Source organism: Brassica oleracea, chromosome C6 (genome assembly GCF_000695525.1).
Source record: "Brassica oleracea var. oleracea cultivar TO1000 chromosome C6, BOL, whole genome shotgun sequence".
NCBI lineage: Eukaryota > Viridiplantae > Streptophyta > Magnoliopsida > Brassicales > Brassicaceae > Brassica > Brassica oleracea.
This window is the reverse complement of record NC_027753.1, coordinates 31810058-31827187: the sequence shown is the minus strand read 5'-3', so window position 1 is coordinate 31827187 and position 17130 is coordinate 31810058. Positions and strand designations below refer to the sequence as shown.

At 34.7% G+C, this 17130-nt stretch overlaps 3 protein-coding genes across 4 annotated transcripts; all 3 read left to right on the top strand.

Moving 5' to 3' along the window:
* The first annotated feature begins 670 nt into the window (after window positions 1-670).
* Window positions 671-3229, top strand: LOC106300617 (THO complex subunit 4C). 2 transcript variants are annotated; one of them, XM_013736796.1, is made up of 7 exons: window positions 671-783; window positions 1044-1240; window positions 1982-2125; window positions 2218-2286; window positions 2372-2562; window positions 2647-2712; window positions 2810-3229. In XM_013736796.1, exons 2-7 carry the CDS (start codon window positions 1061-1063, stop codon window positions 2994-2996), a joined length of 837 nt encoding a protein of 278 aa, XP_013592250.1. In that variant the 5' UTR covers window positions 671-783; window positions 1044-1060; the 3' UTR covers window positions 2997-3229. The 2 variants fall into 2 exon arrangements, with proteins under 2 accessions (XP_013592250.1, XP_013592251.1); XM_013736797.1 differs by having other exon boundaries at window positions 1044-1887.
* A 494-nt stretch (window positions 3230-3723) lies between these two features.
* Window positions 3724-5802, top strand: LOC106299478 (putative F-box/FBD/LRR-repeat protein At5g44950). The gene is made up of 5 exons (XM_013735566.1): window positions 3724-3845; window positions 3928-4048; window positions 4137-5111; window positions 5199-5339; window positions 5428-5802. Exons 1-5 carry the CDS (start codon window positions 3724-3726, stop codon window positions 5773-5775), a joined length of 1707 nt encoding a protein of 568 aa, XP_013591020.1. The 3' UTR covers window positions 5776-5802.
* A 5312-nt stretch (window positions 5803-11114) lies between these two features.
* LOC106299565 (putative F-box/FBD/LRR-repeat protein At5g44950) lies at window positions 11115-13192 on the top strand. Its single transcript, XM_013735637.1, has 5 exons — window positions 11115-11236; window positions 11318-11435; window positions 11514-12479; window positions 12581-12721; window positions 12808-13192. The coding sequence occupies exons 1-5, from the start codon at window positions 11115-11117 to the stop codon at window positions 13153-13155; spliced, it is 1695 nt and encodes a 564-aa protein (XP_013591091.1). The 3' UTR covers window positions 13156-13192.
* Window positions 13193-17130: the final 3938 nt, after the last annotated feature.

Below are 17130 nucleotides of genomic sequence, written 5' to 3'. Positions count from 1 at the left end.
TATATATATTTAAATAATTATTTAATTTAATTTTTCTAAAAAATACTATAAATAGTATATTTATAATTAAATTTTTATATATTTTAAAAATTTTAATTAAATTTTTATATATTTTTTAAGTTTTTTAATTATTATTTTTAAACATTCCTGTATTTTTCTAAAAAAATATATTTTTTTTAACAAAAAAAACATTTTTTTGCGAGTTGACGGATACCCGCGATTCAAAATTCACCGACTCGCATCCATCCCGCATAAAATACTCATAACCGCACCCGCATTTGCGAATCAATTTTCTTCTAATTGTTCGACCCGTACCCGTCCTGCAGCGGGTCAAATGGGGCGAAACCCGCGACCTAAAACTCAAATTCTCAGTCTTATCTACATTCGTAAACTCCCGCAACTGCAACCGATCGGGTTAGACCGATCAGGCCGTAAGAACCTAAAAGATGTATTTTCGCTAATTATAGTGCTTGTTTTGTAAACACAGATTTTTAACAAAACGCGTAAACGTCTCTTAGCTGGCAAGTTCTCTTTTATCGCCGACCTTTGGTTTTTCCAATTAATATCTAAAACAAAAAGACGGAAAACACCCCCATAATAAAAATTATTAACAAGTTTGCCCCCATTGACCTAGACCTATTTAAATATCTATCTCCCTTGAGCCGAAAACACGTTCCCCCATTCTCCCAATTTCTCAAAGACGATAAATCCCTAATTCCCCCAATCGATTCGCACGAGCCGATTTCTACATCTTCTTCGATCCGTCTTTTGATCTTTCATCTGGTAAAATTTCGATTCGTCTTTTGCTAATTGTTCAGCTAATTTATATCCGTTGATGATTCGTCTGAATGAATTCGATTCGTTTTCCCTTTTCGATTGAGAATTTACGTCTGTTTTAGGTTTAGATCATAGGAATCTGTAGATCTAGCGCTTTGAGATATGAGTTTCCGTCGGATCTTTGATTTGTATATATGAGGCTTGAATTTATATCTCTATGCGATGAATCTGTTGTTTGATTTGTTAATTTTGATTGTATTTTCCAGATTTAATTGAGCTGAAGATGGCGGACTCATTGAGTATGTCTCTTGATGAAATGGTTAAGAGGAGCAAGGCCGCTAAAAAGTCTGCTGGTAAAGGAGTTTCCCGCGGTGGAGCTAAAGGTGCTGGAAGAGGAGCTGGTGGACCTGTTCGCAGAGGTCCTCTAGCTGTGAAAGCTAGGCCGTCATCATTCTCAAACAAGGCAAGCTCACGAATCTGGGATCTTCTCTCTGTATGATTGGAATTCTGAGTTTGCACACCAAATAACGAAGCATAGCGTTTGATAAACGAGTCTCTAAATGTTCTTGGAGAAGCACTTTTGATTTTGCATTCGCCTTAACACACTTTTAGCTTTCAAAACTTCCTCTGGGACTCAGACTACAAAGCTCTTCTAACATCTACTAGTTTATGGAGGAGTTTTCTTAGAAAAGCCTCTTCCTTGTCCTTGTCTACTTAGTGGTCTATATGGCCAAATATGATGATTTCAACAGGCCTAGATGAGCAGAAGTTTTGTACTTTTAGTGGGGGAGCTGTATTAGTCCACCTAGGGTCATCTGGATTGATGACTTTCGTGGTGGTTGGGGGGAATTTCAGCAAACTTAGATAGTCTCTTTAAGTTGAGGAATGTGCACGATGCATGAAGTTCATGTTTTGCCTCTTGCTACATCTGGAATTTCTTTGGAGTCTGATGGCTGTCTCAGTTTTTGATTCTCCAAGGACTATGTTTTTGGCATCAGAGACTGTGATATCACCAGTGAGATTTGTATGAAGCTGATCAAAAATTGCTTGTTTTCACCACATTTTATCCTTCGATGGTTCTTGACTGGTATAGGACTTTCAGATAAAAGGGTGGCTTCTCGTCTTTCAAGAAATTTTGTTGATTAATGTGGCTTCCCAGATTCTACAGACCCTTTTGGCTGACTTTATCTGTTCCACTTAACAGCTTAACCGCAGGAAGAAGAACTTGCCATGGCAGAATGGTTTGTTTGAAGAAAGCATGAGATCTGTTGGAGTAACTGGAATAGAGGTTGGAACTACTGTTTATGTTACCAACCTTGATCAGGGAGTAACAAATGAAGATATCAGGGTATAGCCTCGACTTCTATGGTTCAGTGCTTTGTTATTATGGTCCGATGAGGAGTTTCCTAAGAAAACGTTGTGCTACCATGTGGTATCTAGGAACTCTTTGGTGAGATTGGAGAGATGAAAAGATATGCAATTCACTATGACCAGAACGGGCGTCCAAATGTAAGTTCCAACATATTTTGACTTCTGTTTTTTTTTCCTCGCTCTGGTTCAAAGGTCTTTACAGATGTGTGTGTGTGTGATACAGGGCTCGGCGGAAGTTGTGTACATGAGAAGAAGTGATGCATTTCAAGCTATGAAGAGATACAACAATGTCCTGTTGGATGGAAGGTCAATGAAATTGGAGATTCTTGGTGGAAACAATGAGGTTGCTCCTGTTGCAGCTCGTGTTAATGTAACCGGATTGAACGGAAGGATGAAGAGAACTGTTTCCATTGGGTATGTAGCCATTTCTTGTAGCATAGTTGAGATTGCGTGTCTTTGATGATCAAGCGTGAAGACTTAAGTGTCTGATTCTTGCAGACAAGGAATTAGAGGTGGGAGAGGAAGAGGAAGAAGTGCAGCTCCTTCTATGAGACGCCTTCCAATGTAAGTGATATCGCTTACGTTGCTTTCATCTAATCATATGTGACCGATCATGTATAGGTTTTATAACTAATCATATCATACATTCTATTTATGGCAGTGGAAACCAACAAGGAGGTGGCGTAAGAAGTGGCCGAGGAGGGTTTCGTGGTAGAGGCCGAGGCCAAGCCGGTGGTGGCAGAGGGAATAAAGGCGGCCGAGGCGGAAAGAAGGCGGTGGAGAAGTCGGCTGAAGAACTAGACAAGGATCTCGAAACATATCACGCAGAAGCAATGAACATCTCTTGAGCAAACTCGATGTCTCTGCATCTTGCTCTGTGCTTTATCCTTGTCTAATGTTATCTTTTTCTTTCTCGAATACGCTCTTTGCTATAATTTCTTTTAGGATGCTCTGCTTTGGATTATTTTTTATCGTCTCTTTTACATCACCTGGTTGAAGTTTAAATGAGATTTAGTTGTAAATTAAAAGCTCTCGCATAATAGTGTCATCTTTTGCTTTCTAATTGGATTATTTAACTACATTAATGTGTGTTTATACATTTATTGAAGAATATTAACCGTCTTTCCATTCAAATTAGTACTTGCATCCCGTTCCAGATTATACATCCAACAAGTGGTGGAATTATTTATATATGTATGAAGCTTTGACAACAGTTTAGTTAAAAAAGTGAATTTTCACTTTTCAAATAAGAAAATGACAATATAAAAAATCGGTATCAAAAGTCAAAATAAACTCAGAAAAGACAATGGAGTTAATTTAAGAATATCAAAAAGGAAACAAAATAATTTCTAACGACTTAATTTTCCATATATTATGCTATATAAACCTAAAACTCAACACACAATCCAAAAAACTAAATTTAATTTGTTAACTAAATGGTTACCAAAAGAAATTCAATTAATGAGAGACAATAGAGTCAAATTTTCAGGAAATATATTTAACTTATGCGTATAAAAAGCATATAAGCCCTTGGTTTTTTGAGTCCCAGCAATTGTTCGTCTTCTCCGAGTGCGAATGGCTGAACCTTTCGTGTCGTTTATTTCACTCCTGCTCAAGACGCAGCCGGACTATGCTCTTGCTCATCCTCGGCAGAAACCTTTCAATGACACATTACGTCAAGCTATGCGGAAAAGAATGTAACAATCTTCTTTCTTTCTTTCTTTCTTCCAATGCTTTTATTCCTTTTTCACTGTATTGACAATATCTCCATCTCTCCAGTACTGTTATCTTACAACGGAGTCGCCCTACCCCGACGACCGACACTCCAAGACTCCAAAGGTTTCCCTCTATATACACAGACTATCTAGAGTCTAAACTTATGAACTCGGCCAACTCAGAGGTTCGTCTCAAACCTTTTTTACCAATTCTGATTTTATCCATATACAGTTCACTCTTCTTGTTATTGATGATTTGATTCTTGTTGGCAGGAGGAGTACTCGAATCCACGTGATCTTGAAGTTCGCATACATTATCTTGAGAAGGAAGTTAAAGAACTATGGTACCGTCTCCGTCATATCTCAGATAGACTCAGCGCGCTTCCGGACACTTTGATAACTCAGATACTCTTATACCTTCCTACCAAAGATTCCATCAAGACAAACTTTTTATCGAAGAGATTTAAAGATCTATGGCTTCAGGTCCCAGGACTAGAGATGCACTCCCATGAACTCGCCGCCATACAGAACTTCATCGCCACGTTTCTCCAGATCAACCGTGGCTCGCGTCTGCAGAAGTTCAAGATAACGTACAACGGGCGAGATGTTTGTCACCATGGGAGCAGTGAGTTCATCGCCGGAGTGATTAACCGTGGAGTTCAACAACTAGACGTTGGCAGTAGCACACTCAAGCGTCCTCTCACCAACGATCTCGTACCTGTTAACATTTACAAGAGCAACACTTTGGTTTCTCTCAAGCTTGCAAACGTGGGAATGCAGAATCCTCCTGAGTTTGGTGTTTCTCTGCCTTGTCTCAAGACCGTGCATCTCGAAGACATTACCACCAAGGATCCTTTGATCGTAGAGAAGCTCATCTCTGGCTGTCCTGTCCTTGAAGATCTGACGGTTTTTAGGGCTTTTGATGACAATGTACCGGTTCTGCGTGTGATATCTCTCAGTCTGAAGAGGTTTTGTGTGAAATTTAGTCGTGCCAGAACAATTCATGGTAAAGAGTATGCTGTTGAGGTTGATGCTCCGGGTCTCAAGTATCTGAACTTCAGAGATAATCTATCTGATAAAGTTGTGGTGAAGAATATGAGTTCCTTGTTCAAGATCGACATTGATACACAGTTCAGTTTTGGCATTAGCACTACTATTACCGGGCAGATGAAGCAAGCTATTATCTGTGATTTTCTCAAGGGTGTTTCTGGTGTAAGACATATGATCATCTCTCAGCCTACACTCGAGGTAATACATTTATAACAAACAATGAATAAATTGTTTTTATTTTTTTTTGTAACACCCAATAAATTGTTATTATGTTTGTTCTTGCAGATCCTTTATGCTTGGATGAATAATGGAGCGTTCACCAAATTTCGCAACTTAACTCGCTTAGAGGCTTCGTTCTGCACCGTCTTATTACAAAGGTTGCCACATTTTCTTGAAGGTTGCCCGAAGCTGAAACACCTCACATTGGTACATTCTTGTTACTAAAAACTTTGTGATTTTTTTGGCCTAACAACACATAAACTAATTTTGGTTTTTATTTTATTTTGTTTGGCAGTACTTGCTTTATTTGAAGGACTTAGAACCAGAGAACCTTGAGCTTACCGTTGTGCCTCAGTGCTTACTATGTACGCTTGAGTGTGTTGAGGTTAAAGAAGTGGCCACGGTGGAGAAAGCTGGGAAGAAAAGAGCGAGGTACATCAAGAAAACCAAAGTATCGAAACACAAGAAGAAGATTTGGATTGAACTAGTGAGGTATATTCTTGAGAACTCGTTAGTCCTCAAGAAACTCGTTTTGTGTTTCTCTTCTGCGACCAATAGCGTCTTAGAGATCTCGGAGGCGCTTCCTACGTTCACAATACGTTCTCCCGGATGTGAAATCATCAACCATCTGACATCTCTTTGAAGATCTTTTTAGGAAGGAATAATCTCTTTGAACCTTATGTTTTTTTTCTCCAGTGTAAAAGAAAAGCTAAGTTATAGTATTGCTATACTTACCTAAAGTTTTATATAAGGTTCCACTTTTTTGAATGACAGATCAAAAAAGGACATTAAATGTTTTTCGTTGTTTACAAAATAGAATTCAACACAATTTGGCCCAATTCTAACGACGTTATGTTCAATGAGGTCACGTTCCTGCCATTATGCTACGTTGCAACGGGGTTTACTTGCCCAAGAAGAAACACAAGGCAGCCGATGGTTTATTGTGTCAAATGCAGTCGGTGGATCGGTAGCAGCTTGTGTATGTCCTTGAGTGTTCATGTTGTCTTTCACCCGAAAGATATTTTATGCATAAATTGAGCAGGATGAAGGCAACAGAGTGTTAAAAGTCAGATCACACCTGGTGAACCTATGAAAAAGGTCTTACTATGATTAATGGACGCGTTTGGTTCAAATGTTGCTTGTTGATTCCGCAAGCATCACACTTTCTTCCCTTGATCCTTCACGACGGTATTCAAGGAGGACATTCCGGAGTGTTCAAAACTTTGAAACGAATCCAGTGTTCTTTTCATTGGCATAATGTACTCCATTCTGTCCTATAATATCTATCTCAGTGTGGGATTTGTCAGACTCATACGACATCCACACTATCGCTGACATGACTACTTCAACCCTTACCATTTCTTCAGAAGTGTGACAAGACATCATCATGGATTTTATTGAAGATTTTCCTACCTCCAGTATTGGTAATTGTGGACAGAGTAAGAAAATGCACACTTTTCTTTGGCATGAAACACCCATTTACTGCATCGGATATTGCTGAAATCTTTGTGTGTGAAGTGGTGAATTTACACAGTTTTCCATCATATATTGTATGATACATATAAATTCTTTCTCATTGGATTTTAGCGTGAATGCTTTCGGGTTTTAGCTACTAAACTCACATATAGTATTGCGTTTCATCCACAAACAAACGAAAAACGGAGGTCTTTTAATGTTGGGTAAGCTTCAATAGCTTGCAGCTCAAGTTATTCTTAACAAGCTGGTTAGGGATAAAAGGAATTTTTTATTTACCATTAGAAATAGGAAAAAATGAAGTTTTCTATTTTATTTTAGGAATATTCCTATAAATATCAAAGTTGATTTGTGACTTTGATAATAAGTAGAAGATTAAGAATACAAGAGCTTTTGAGTGTTTAGTTTTGAGATAGTTTCTAAACATTAATAAAGAAAGTTGTCTTTATACAATTGCTAAGTGTGTTCTTAAACACTATATTGAATCGATGCCTAGAGTCATATCTGAGATGTTTCTCTTCTTCTTAATTATCTTAAATTGCGTAGTAAGTATTTGAGCTGGGAAGATATCAGCTACAATACGAGCCATCACACTGCAATCAATACGACGCCTTTCAAGGTTGTTTATGGTCGGATACACCGACGTTTGTTCCTTTTGTACCCGGTTAAATTTCAAACTTTGAGCTTGAACAGTCACTTTGGGAATGCGACACCATGTTACAGGATTTGAAAGTTTCTTTGTTTCGTGTTCACGATTCCATGAAATATGTAGCAGATAAACACCCTCGCGATGTCACCCTTGAAGTGGGTGAGAAAAGTATGCTTAACACTGAGGCAGTATCTTCAACACTCTTTATTTCGTGGCTCTTCGAGTTTTATAAGTTGTAGAAAGCAAGAAAGAATGATGAGAATAAGAAATCTAGAAACTAGAAATGAAGACTTTGAACAGATATAAAAAAATGGTGGACGTTTCTTGGCCTGGCTACAACCAAGACTTTTGTTGGCATCCTTTTGTTATTTATCTCGATGGAAATACGCCAGTAAATAATTTTCCTTAGTTCTCGTCGAATTTCCCTTCAAACAAAATCAAAGTGATGCCAACAAAAGTGATTTTGTTATGATTTTGTTAAAATGGGTCAAAATCACTTCTCTTTACGCCATTTCTCAACGTGATCATGAGATTTCTTGGTCATGTTGGGATGATCAAACACGGTGATTTGCTTGTTAGTCCATTAAAAAGTAGTATAACCGATGGTTGGTACTAGGGTGGCCTAACTAGGTCGCTAATGTGGATATTGCGGCCACCTCTCAAATCTTCAAAATCCAATATGATTTTGGCTCGACAAAATGTATTGTCCATAGGTGATTGGTCGACCAAAATTTCCTCCTTTTGTTGATTTGAAGTCGGTTTCATTATTGTCTAGCTGCTGCTTCCCAAGGGTATTCATCAGCTGGCCGCCTGGAGTGAGAGATAAGCCGGTTAGGATCATATCATCCTCCTTCTCCTTTAACAATATTTGTCTTCAAATCTGACTCTCCTACATCAAAAGGAAACATGCATTAGACACCAAAAAAGTGATCAAGCAAAAAAGGCATGAATGTATTAGCAAAGCTGATTTTAAGAATTTTTTTTTTTTGGATTATTGAAGTCGTTTTACTTAAGTAAAAGGCTCTGAAGTCTAAACCAATCATGCTCATTGTTTTGCGGATATTACTTGGTTTCTATAATCTTATCGGTAGAGTCGATATGTTAATAGCGATTTGAAATGTTTTCGTGGTAAATATATTATTCCATACATACGAAATAGGGATGAATTTAAGAGGGATGACTTAATTTGTACATCAAATTAATTTCATGGTATCATAAACAAATTTAAATAGGGATGATTTAAAATGGAATATGTCATTGTATATAAATCCAAGCGTGCAGAAACCTTATTATAATATAAGATTTGCGTCATTAGTTATATAAAATAATTTATCTATATTATTAAAATATAAACACTATTCAATGATATTAGATGTTATATCACGAAAAGTGCTATTAAATTTAGTTTTGAATTACCATATGTAATTAAGAATAATTCTGTCATGTTAAAAATGGTTACAACATATCAATATTTAAATATTAAACATTAATTTTTTTAAGATATAGTAGAAAAATCTTAAGATGGAAGCTTAAAAATATTTAAATAAGTAATTGCCAATATATTAAAAATCTTAAATAGCCTAAAATTGAACAAGGGTTTTGAATATTGTATTGGTCTACACATTTCGCTAGAGCATTTGGTTCCATTTCCACACGTCCAAAATGAAGTAGTAACAATTTTCCTTTTGTTATTTTTGAAAATGTTAGATATATCATATATCATATTTATTATATACTATTTTATAATGTATTTTGTATAACGGGTCAGCAAATTTTATATAATAAATTCCATATAGTGTTAATTTAATTTATAGTTATTACATATATGTATTCATTTGAATATGTTTATTTGTATACTAGTGGTTTGTCCGCGCGGAGCAGTTGTTTATTGTGTTTATAAATATTTTGTTTATGTTGTACATTTTTTTTACTATGTAGGTTAGTATTTGTGCTTAGTTTTTCATGAAATCAGCAGCCAACATTTTGCTATACACGATGATGTTAAGTTCGTTGTTTAATTGTGCGACTTTTATTTTACAATTATGTTTTATATATATTGTTTTTTTGTAACGTATATGAGATTCATGATCGGAATGGTGAATAATGTGTATTAGGTTTAGTAGTGAAGATAATGTCTATTAGGTTTAGTAATGAAGATATATTGGAAGGAAATGGTGAATTGTATGTTATAGCCTCGGCATTTGAAGTTTAAGTTTAGACATTTAGCTTTGTTTTAGTTTGAAATGTATTTTTTTTTTGTTATTGTTATAAAAAAGTAATGTGGGAATGAAAAATATATATTTTTGGGGATAAATTATTAAAAAAAATATTTTGTATTAAAATTTAAACAATTGTAGAAAGCAATACAGAAATTAAACTGAAATTTAAACATAATAAATCCATATTAATTTTGTGTGATCAAGAATCAAAGATTACTTTCTCTATATACCAGTCAACTTATGTTTGTACGAAGCCATTAATTAATGTAAGGAAAATGAAAATTATGTTCCCAGAACCTCAGAAGACGCACCTCCGCCGTGTTTGAGCAATGGTCTGCTCTCAAGTTGGCGAGAAGAACATAGGAAAACGACATATCTGAAGGCATCCGTTGGATTGCTTAAGCTATAAGATATCTCAATGCTGCATATCTTCGTCGCTCCAAAACACTTATTTATAGCTCGACCTTGGATCTGTTACAAACACCGCTTGTTAATGAGAATAAATGAGACAGAGTGGGAAGAAAGGTGGGGTGAAGCTTAATGATTGATTTATAGCTTGATATTAAGTGAAAACGAAGACGTTACACGAAAATGCAGTCGGGGACGATGGAAGGTGACGGCGTCGATCAACTGAAGATGACACACCTAATTCTAAACACAAACGGGTTGCATATATCAAAGTATAGGCCAATAAATAAATAGAAAGGCCCAATAAATAATCAGAAAATCCAGCTAATGAACGAGCCGGAAACACCAAAGAAAAAAGAAGAAGAAAATCCACGAATTGGAAGAATAAAAGAAAAAAAACCCTCTCTTTTCTCGGCACGTGACACAAAATAGAGATATGAGGGAGGATGTGGCGCATTGTGAAGAGTTTCTCTTCAACTTTATTATAATAGATTTGATGAAATAAAAATAGTTATCATTTTATCAAACGCTTAAATCTTACTTAAACAGAATGAATTTCATTTCATTAAAATCATATAACTTAATAAATCAATAACAACATTTCGTTCAATAAAAACATTATGATATTGCGTTTTGGTACGGATTAAAATGACGTTTTAAAATATTATGATCTTGCATTTTGGCACAGGTTAAAAGTTTATCTAATAAAATATATTAAATATATAAAATCAGGTGTAGTTTATCTTTTTCAATATTGAATTTTCATGAAATAAAATTTCATATTTTGGCCCAAATTTTAGTTTTAAATTACGATTTTGTATTTTGGCACGGATTAGAACCTAAGAAAACAATAAATAAAATATCTTACAGTTTCTGTTGAAATTTTACTCTTTACAAACCCAAAAACTATATTTAAGGAGTTGTGGAGTGTTTTAATTTTGGTGGGATTTAGGTGAATTTTGAAGTTATTTGAGTGATTTTAGTTAAAGTTAAAAAATTTAAATAAAATCTAGTACACCTAATTAAAACTCAAACACACAATCTGAAAAACTATATTTAATTTGTCAACTAAAAGGTTACCAAAAGAAATTCAATTAATGAGGAGACAATAGAGTTAAACTTTCAGGAAATATATTTAACTTATGCGTATAAAAAGGGTATAAACCCTTGCTTTTTGATTCCCACCAATTGTTCGTCGTCTCCGATCATCCTCCTCTTCGTCTCCGATTGTGAATGGCTCAAACTTTCGTATCGTTTATTTCATCCCTGCTCAAAATGCAGCAGGACTATGATCTTGCTCATCCTCGGCAGAATCGTCTCAATGACACATCACGTCAAGCTATGCGAACAAGAATGTAACGATCTTCTTTCTTTCTTTCTTTCATTCAATGCTTTTATTCCTTTTTCACGTATTGACAATATCTCAATCTATCCAGTAATGTTATCTTACAACGGAGAGTAAATCCGGGGACGTCTAGTAAAATACTCCAAATGTCTCTTTCTATATACACAGACTATCTAGAGTCTAAACTGATGAACTCGGCCAACTCAGAGGTTCGTCTCAAACCTTTTTTTACCAATTCTGATAAGTCTCATTCTTCTAGTTCTTGATGATTTGATTCTTGTTGGCAGGAGGAGTACTCGAATCCACGTGATCTTGAAGTTCGCATACATTATCTTGAGAAGGAAGTTAAAGAACAATGGTACCGTCTCCGTGATATGAGATTTTCAGATAGACTCAGCGCGCTTCCTGACACTTTGATAACTCAGATTCTCTTATTCCTTCCCACCAAAGATTCCATCAAGACAAACTTTTTATCGAAGAGATTTAAAGATCTATGGCTTCAGGTCCCAGGACTAGAGTTACACTCCCATGAACCCGCCGCCATACAGAACTTCATCGCCACGTTTCTCCAGATCAACCGTGGCTCGCGTCTGCAGAAGTTCAAGATAACGTACAACGGGCGAGATGTTTGTCACCATGGGAGCAGTGAGTTCATCGCCGGAGTGATTAACCGTGGAGTTCAACAACTAGACGTTGGCAGTAGCACACTCAAGCGTACTCTCACCAACGATCTCGTACCTGTTAACATTTACAAGAGCAACACTTTGGTTTCTCTCAAGCTTGCAAACGTGGGAATGCAGAATCCTCCTGAGTTTGGTGTTTCTCTGCCTTGTCTCAAGACCGTGCATCTCGAAGACATTACCACCAAGGATCCTTTGATCGTAGAGAAGCTCATCTCTGGCTGTCCTGTCCTTGAAGATCTGACGGTTTTTAGGGCTTTTGATGACAATGTACCGGTTCTGCGTGTGATATCTCTCAGTCTGAAGAGGTTTTGTGTGAAATTTAGTCGTGCCAGAACAATTCATGGTAAAGAGTATGCTGTTGAGGTTGATGCTCCGGGGCTCAAGTATATGAACTTCAGAGATGATCTATCTGATAAAGTTGTGGTGAAGAATCTGAGTTCCTTGTTCAAGGTCGACATTGATACACAGTTCGGTACTAGTACCTTGCAGGTCAAGAAAGCTATTATCTGTGATTTTCTAAAAGGGATACCTAGTGTTAGACATATGATCATCTCTCAGCCTACACTCGAGGTATGCATTTAAAACAAAACAATGAATGAATTGTTATTGTTATTTTTATTTTTATTTTATTTTGTAACACCAAATGAATTGTTATTATGTTCTTATTGCAGGTCCTTTATTCTTGCATGAAACATGGACCGTTCACCAAATTTTGCAACTTAACTCGTTTAGAGGCTTCGTTCTGCACCGTCTTATTACAAACTTTGCCATATTTTCTTCAAGGTTGCCCGAAGCTGAAACACCTCACGTTGGTACGTTCTTGTTACTTAACTTTATGATTTTTTTTTGGCCTAAGAACATATTACCTAATTAATTTGGTTTTTATTTTGTTTGGCAGCACTTGCTTTATTTGAAGGACTCAGAACCAGCGAATCTTGAGCTTACCGTTGTGCCACAATGCTTACTATGTACGCTTGAGTGTGTGGAGGTTAATGAAGTGGCCACTGTGGAGAAAGCTGGGAAGAAAAGAGCGAGGTACATCAAGAGAACCAAAGTATCGAAACACAAGAAGAAGATTTGGACTGAACTAGTGAGGTATATTCTTGAGAACTCACTGGTCCTCAAGAAACTCGTTTTGTGTTTCTCTTCTGTGACCAACAGCGTCTTAGAGATCTCGGAGGCTCTTCCTACGTTCACAATACGTTCTCCCGGATGTGAAACCTTCAATCATCTGACATCTATTTAAAGATCTGTTTTGGAATAGTATATTTTGTTGTGAAAAAATGGAGTATGGCCTAGCATTTTAGAGGATATGGTTGTATGATTCTCTGGTCTTCTTCACGTGATTACTACCATTTTCTCTGTTAATTTTGATGCATATTTTCTTTTGTGATGCCATTGCCACTCAAGAAAACGTTCGAATAGACGATGGGCTTTCTATTTTCCCAACTCATTCCTTCTTCGTTGTAGTACCGCGTAGCACAACAGAGGCGGCCCAATCGGATTTTGTCTAAAGTCAAGTCCTCAAAGATTTAGGCCAAGAAAAGCAAAAACTACTTTATGAACCTGTCTTCCTGCCGCCATGTTTAATTTATTATTTTCTATATTTTATGTGTCGAATTCGTTTTGCTACATATTTGTGTCAAATGTTTATCGTTCCGTCTAATTACAATTCCATATTCGCCGCAAAATATTATTGTAGCCATTTGTTAATCTGCATATAAAAATCATTAACTATTCGAAAGTTCTTTTTTTGTTGGCGACTTTTATTATTTCACCATGTATAAATTATATATCAATTAGCAGCACATATTTGACAAAAATATCATATGACCAATGATGGTAAAATTCACATAAGTTAAGTTTTAGCGTATCAAAAGATCAATTAAAGCTATAAATATATATATATATATATATATATATATATATATCAAACTTTAATCCTGAGAGAAAATTTATCAACTAAAATCAAAACGAAATTTGAGTTCCAATTAGAATCAGGGCTTGGATAAATGATTTAGTGTTACATATCTTTATATATAAAGATGTGTATTATTTTGCTTAAGAGGGAATAAAATTAAAAGCATATTCAGGGAATAGAATAGATAGGGATCATGTGTCACGATAAAAAATGATATTGGAAGGACCAATATGGAAGACAATATTATCATTAGCTGCCCGACCCATCCAGTAATGTCTCTCCACCTATGTCCACTTCATTAATTATTTATTTGGTTTTACGAACGTACTACACAAACATAGCATTCAATCATATACATATTATATATAACAATAACGATTAGACGTTAAACTAATTAAACTTGAAAAAGCTACCTAGCTTTAGGAATATGTAAGAAGATTAAGCTATAACAATGCTGATTATTATGAACTTGAGCTGATTTTATGAACTGAAATTGTTCGGCATTGTGATGTTGGTTGCTGTAATAAAATTACAAAAGTTGTAAATTTTGGAGTCGAAATGGTAAGGTTTATAGATTGTGGAGTCGAAATGGTAAGGTTTATAGATTGCCGGGGATCAATTTGGTATGCTACAAATGTATTTTCCTGGTAAGGTTTATAGATTGCCGGGGATCAATTTGGTATGCTACAATTTTGTTTGCTTTCACTAGTAAACAAAATAGGATGTGGAATTTTGATTCCATAACAAAAAATAACTATATTTCACCGACTAACCGTATCTCCCCTATGTCTCCTCTTTTTTTTTCTACTCCATCCGTTCCCGAAAATAAGATGTTTTAGATTTTTTACTTATTCCACAAAAATAAATTTTCTATATGTTTAAGGTACTTTTTTATACTTTTAAGAAACATTAAATGAAAATATTTGAATTAATTAAATTTCATTGGTGAAAAGTTATTGGAAAGTGTATAATAAAATAAAATAAAAATTAAATTATAAACATTTATTGAATTCTTAATAAGCGTGAACACTTTATAAAATATTACTTTCAGGAACAGAGGGAGTATCTTTTTTGATAATCTTGATGTGATCTTAAAGACTTTCTAGACCCAATGACTAATCATCGAGAAGTCCATAGAAATCCGAGTTTTTTTGTCACTTAAGACGTTTATGTGTGGCCAACGAAAATCGAACACAGGACGGAACTCCAACCAAGACCACTTGATTTCTATCTCTCTTTACCTTTTTACTACATATCTTATATTTTTCCCAATAGAATCATTCATCCTTTGTCAATTGATTTGTTTCTTTCAGCTGAATTTTTTTATCATTCATAAAACAGAAATAAAAATTTAAGCTGATAGATCCAAACAGAATTTCCTTTATTTTTCTTTCCACCATTTTACCCTAGTTTTTTACTAATGGAAGCTTTTATGTCACAAAATTACATGTATTTTAGTTATTTCTTACCATAACCAGTTCAAAAATTCACATTCTAATAAATCTTCTTTACGCCTTTTAAGGGGTCAAACCTTGTCTTCTTTTTTTTAACAAAATATTATTTTCTTCTATTTTTATTGAAAATTTTATGTTGCAGTTTTTATAGGGTAAATTTGCAAGATGTCATCTTTAGTGAACAATTATTCGCTGAATAATCATGTAATAAAATGGTGGTGAAATGTGATATTTTGTCACAAAAGTGACGAATTTCTTCTTCTTTTTTTTGAGCAAGACGAATTTCTTCTTAATAGCGTGTTAACATATGTTGAATGTGACATACCAACACATGGTAAATTCGTATCGTTTCGATATTATATGGTAATATGATATAGAAATTCAAAACATTTTGTACTATGTATTTCAGTGTTAAAAAGAAAAGAACCAACCAAAAAAGACAAATTGATTAGAAGAATATGACATGAAAAAGGATAATACAAACCCACCGTGAATAATGGTCATTCTGGTGGACAAATTAATATCAACAAGATGGATGACATATCTAGGGTCATGCTAAGTTTAACATTTGCAACAGGTCCTCAAAATTTTTGAAAAAAACTACATAGATATAAAATTTATAAAAAAAAAATTTAGGCTCTCAAATTTATATAAAAAAAAATCATAAACATTGCCGCATGCTCCCAAATTCTCATAGCCTGTCCTGCTTATAAAAAAACGGAGTTCTAGTTCATCATGAAATTCTTCATTGTATATTTAAGTGGAGAGTGTATAGATCTCCCTTTACCCTGTTACTATTTCTTTGCACAGGGAACCGTGAACCGACCTAAACACTAAGATAACATGAACTCTTATCATGTGTGCTATTTGCTATAGTTGACGGAACAGTGAAGCATGCACCGACCACGACGATATAAGAGTATGGTTCTTTATCTACTTACAGCAAAAGATTAAGCAAACTAATTTTGGGAAATAAATTTGGAAAATTAAAGAAAAAACATTTGGACAAGAACTTTCCACCGACATTGCTGTCTAGAATTCGGTGGAGAAAAGAAAGTGTCTTTAGTGGTACATATGAAATAATATGAATTTCTGTATATATAGCAAATTTCATGAAATGTGTCCCATTTTTGAAACCTCAGTTCAAGCTTTTTGATTTATTATATAAAAGAGAAATACTTTTTTTGAACTAATATAAAAGAGAAATAGTTTCGTTTAAAATAACCACTAATCATACTCATCCAGAATTTAAGATAAAACGACACATCGTAGATTCACAATAATATGCACAGAAAATTCATTATTAAAAGTAAAGCCGTGCCAACACTAATTGATGACTGGAACATTCATGATGAAAAATTTAGATATCATTTTTAATAAATTAAAGTTTAAAGAACAATGGTTAATTATTAACCGAAATCATTTTATAATGGTCACGAATGGCAATGAAATTAAGATGGATTAAATTTTAATCGCTGTGATATGTGAGAGTAATTTGATTCGATTCGATAAAAACAAAACAATGATATGTAAACGCCATGAAAATCGTAACTAGCATTACTAAATGACAAGATGATTATAGTACTCTGAGACAATGATCAAGTAACATGAAATTAATAGTAGTAGCAAATAGAAATTGATTAAGAAGAATATTGACAAATTTCATGATTTTCTGAGAATTATAACAGGCTGTAAAAGCATGTATTTAATTTGGAATTTATGTCAATTTGCATTTTTATGAATTGTTTTAGTAATCCAACATTTTAAACTTTTCTTTTAAATTCAGTGTTATTAAGCTTGTGATTTTAAGATGTACTTTAAATTATTACTATTATATAAATATTTT

Excerpts from the sequence above, each read along its gene's own strand:
- LOC106299565 (XM_013735637.1), top strand. The coding sequence starts at position 11,115 with ATGGCTCAAACTTTCGTATCGTTTATTTCATCCCTGCTCAAAATGCAG. Across the intron at positions 11,436-11,513 it reads TGAACTCGGCCAACTCAGAG|GAGGAGTACTCGAATCCACG; the intron begins GTTCGTCTCAAA and ends TCTTGTTGGCAG. Across the intron at positions 12,480-12,580 it reads TCTCTCAGCCTACACTCGAG|GTCCTTTATTCTTGCATGAA; the intron begins GTATGCATTTAA and ends TTCTTATTGCAG.
- LOC106299478 (XM_013735566.1), top strand. The coding sequence starts at position 3,724 with ATGGCTGAACCTTTCGTGTCGTTTATTTCACTCCTGCTCAAGACGCAG. Across the intron at positions 5,112-5,198 it reads TCTCTCAGCCTACACTCGAG|ATCCTTTATGCTTGGATGAA; the intron begins GTAATACATTTA and ends TTGTTCTTGCAG. Across the intron at positions 5,340-5,427 it reads AGCTGAAACACCTCACATTG|TACTTGCTTTATTTGAAGGA; the intron begins GTACATTCTTGT and ends TTTGTTTGGCAG.
- LOC106300617 (XM_013736796.1), top strand. The coding sequence starts at position 1,061 with ATGGCGGACTCATTGAGTATGTCTCTTGATGAAATGGTTAAGAGGAGC. Across the intron at positions 1,241-1,981 it reads CGTCATCATTCTCAAACAAG|CTTAACCGCAGGAAGAAGAA; the intron begins GCAAGCTCACGA and ends TCCACTTAACAG. Across the intron at positions 2,287-2,371 it reads ACCAGAACGGGCGTCCAAAT|GGCTCGGCGGAAGTTGTGTA; the intron begins GTAAGTTCCAAC and ends TGTGTGATACAG.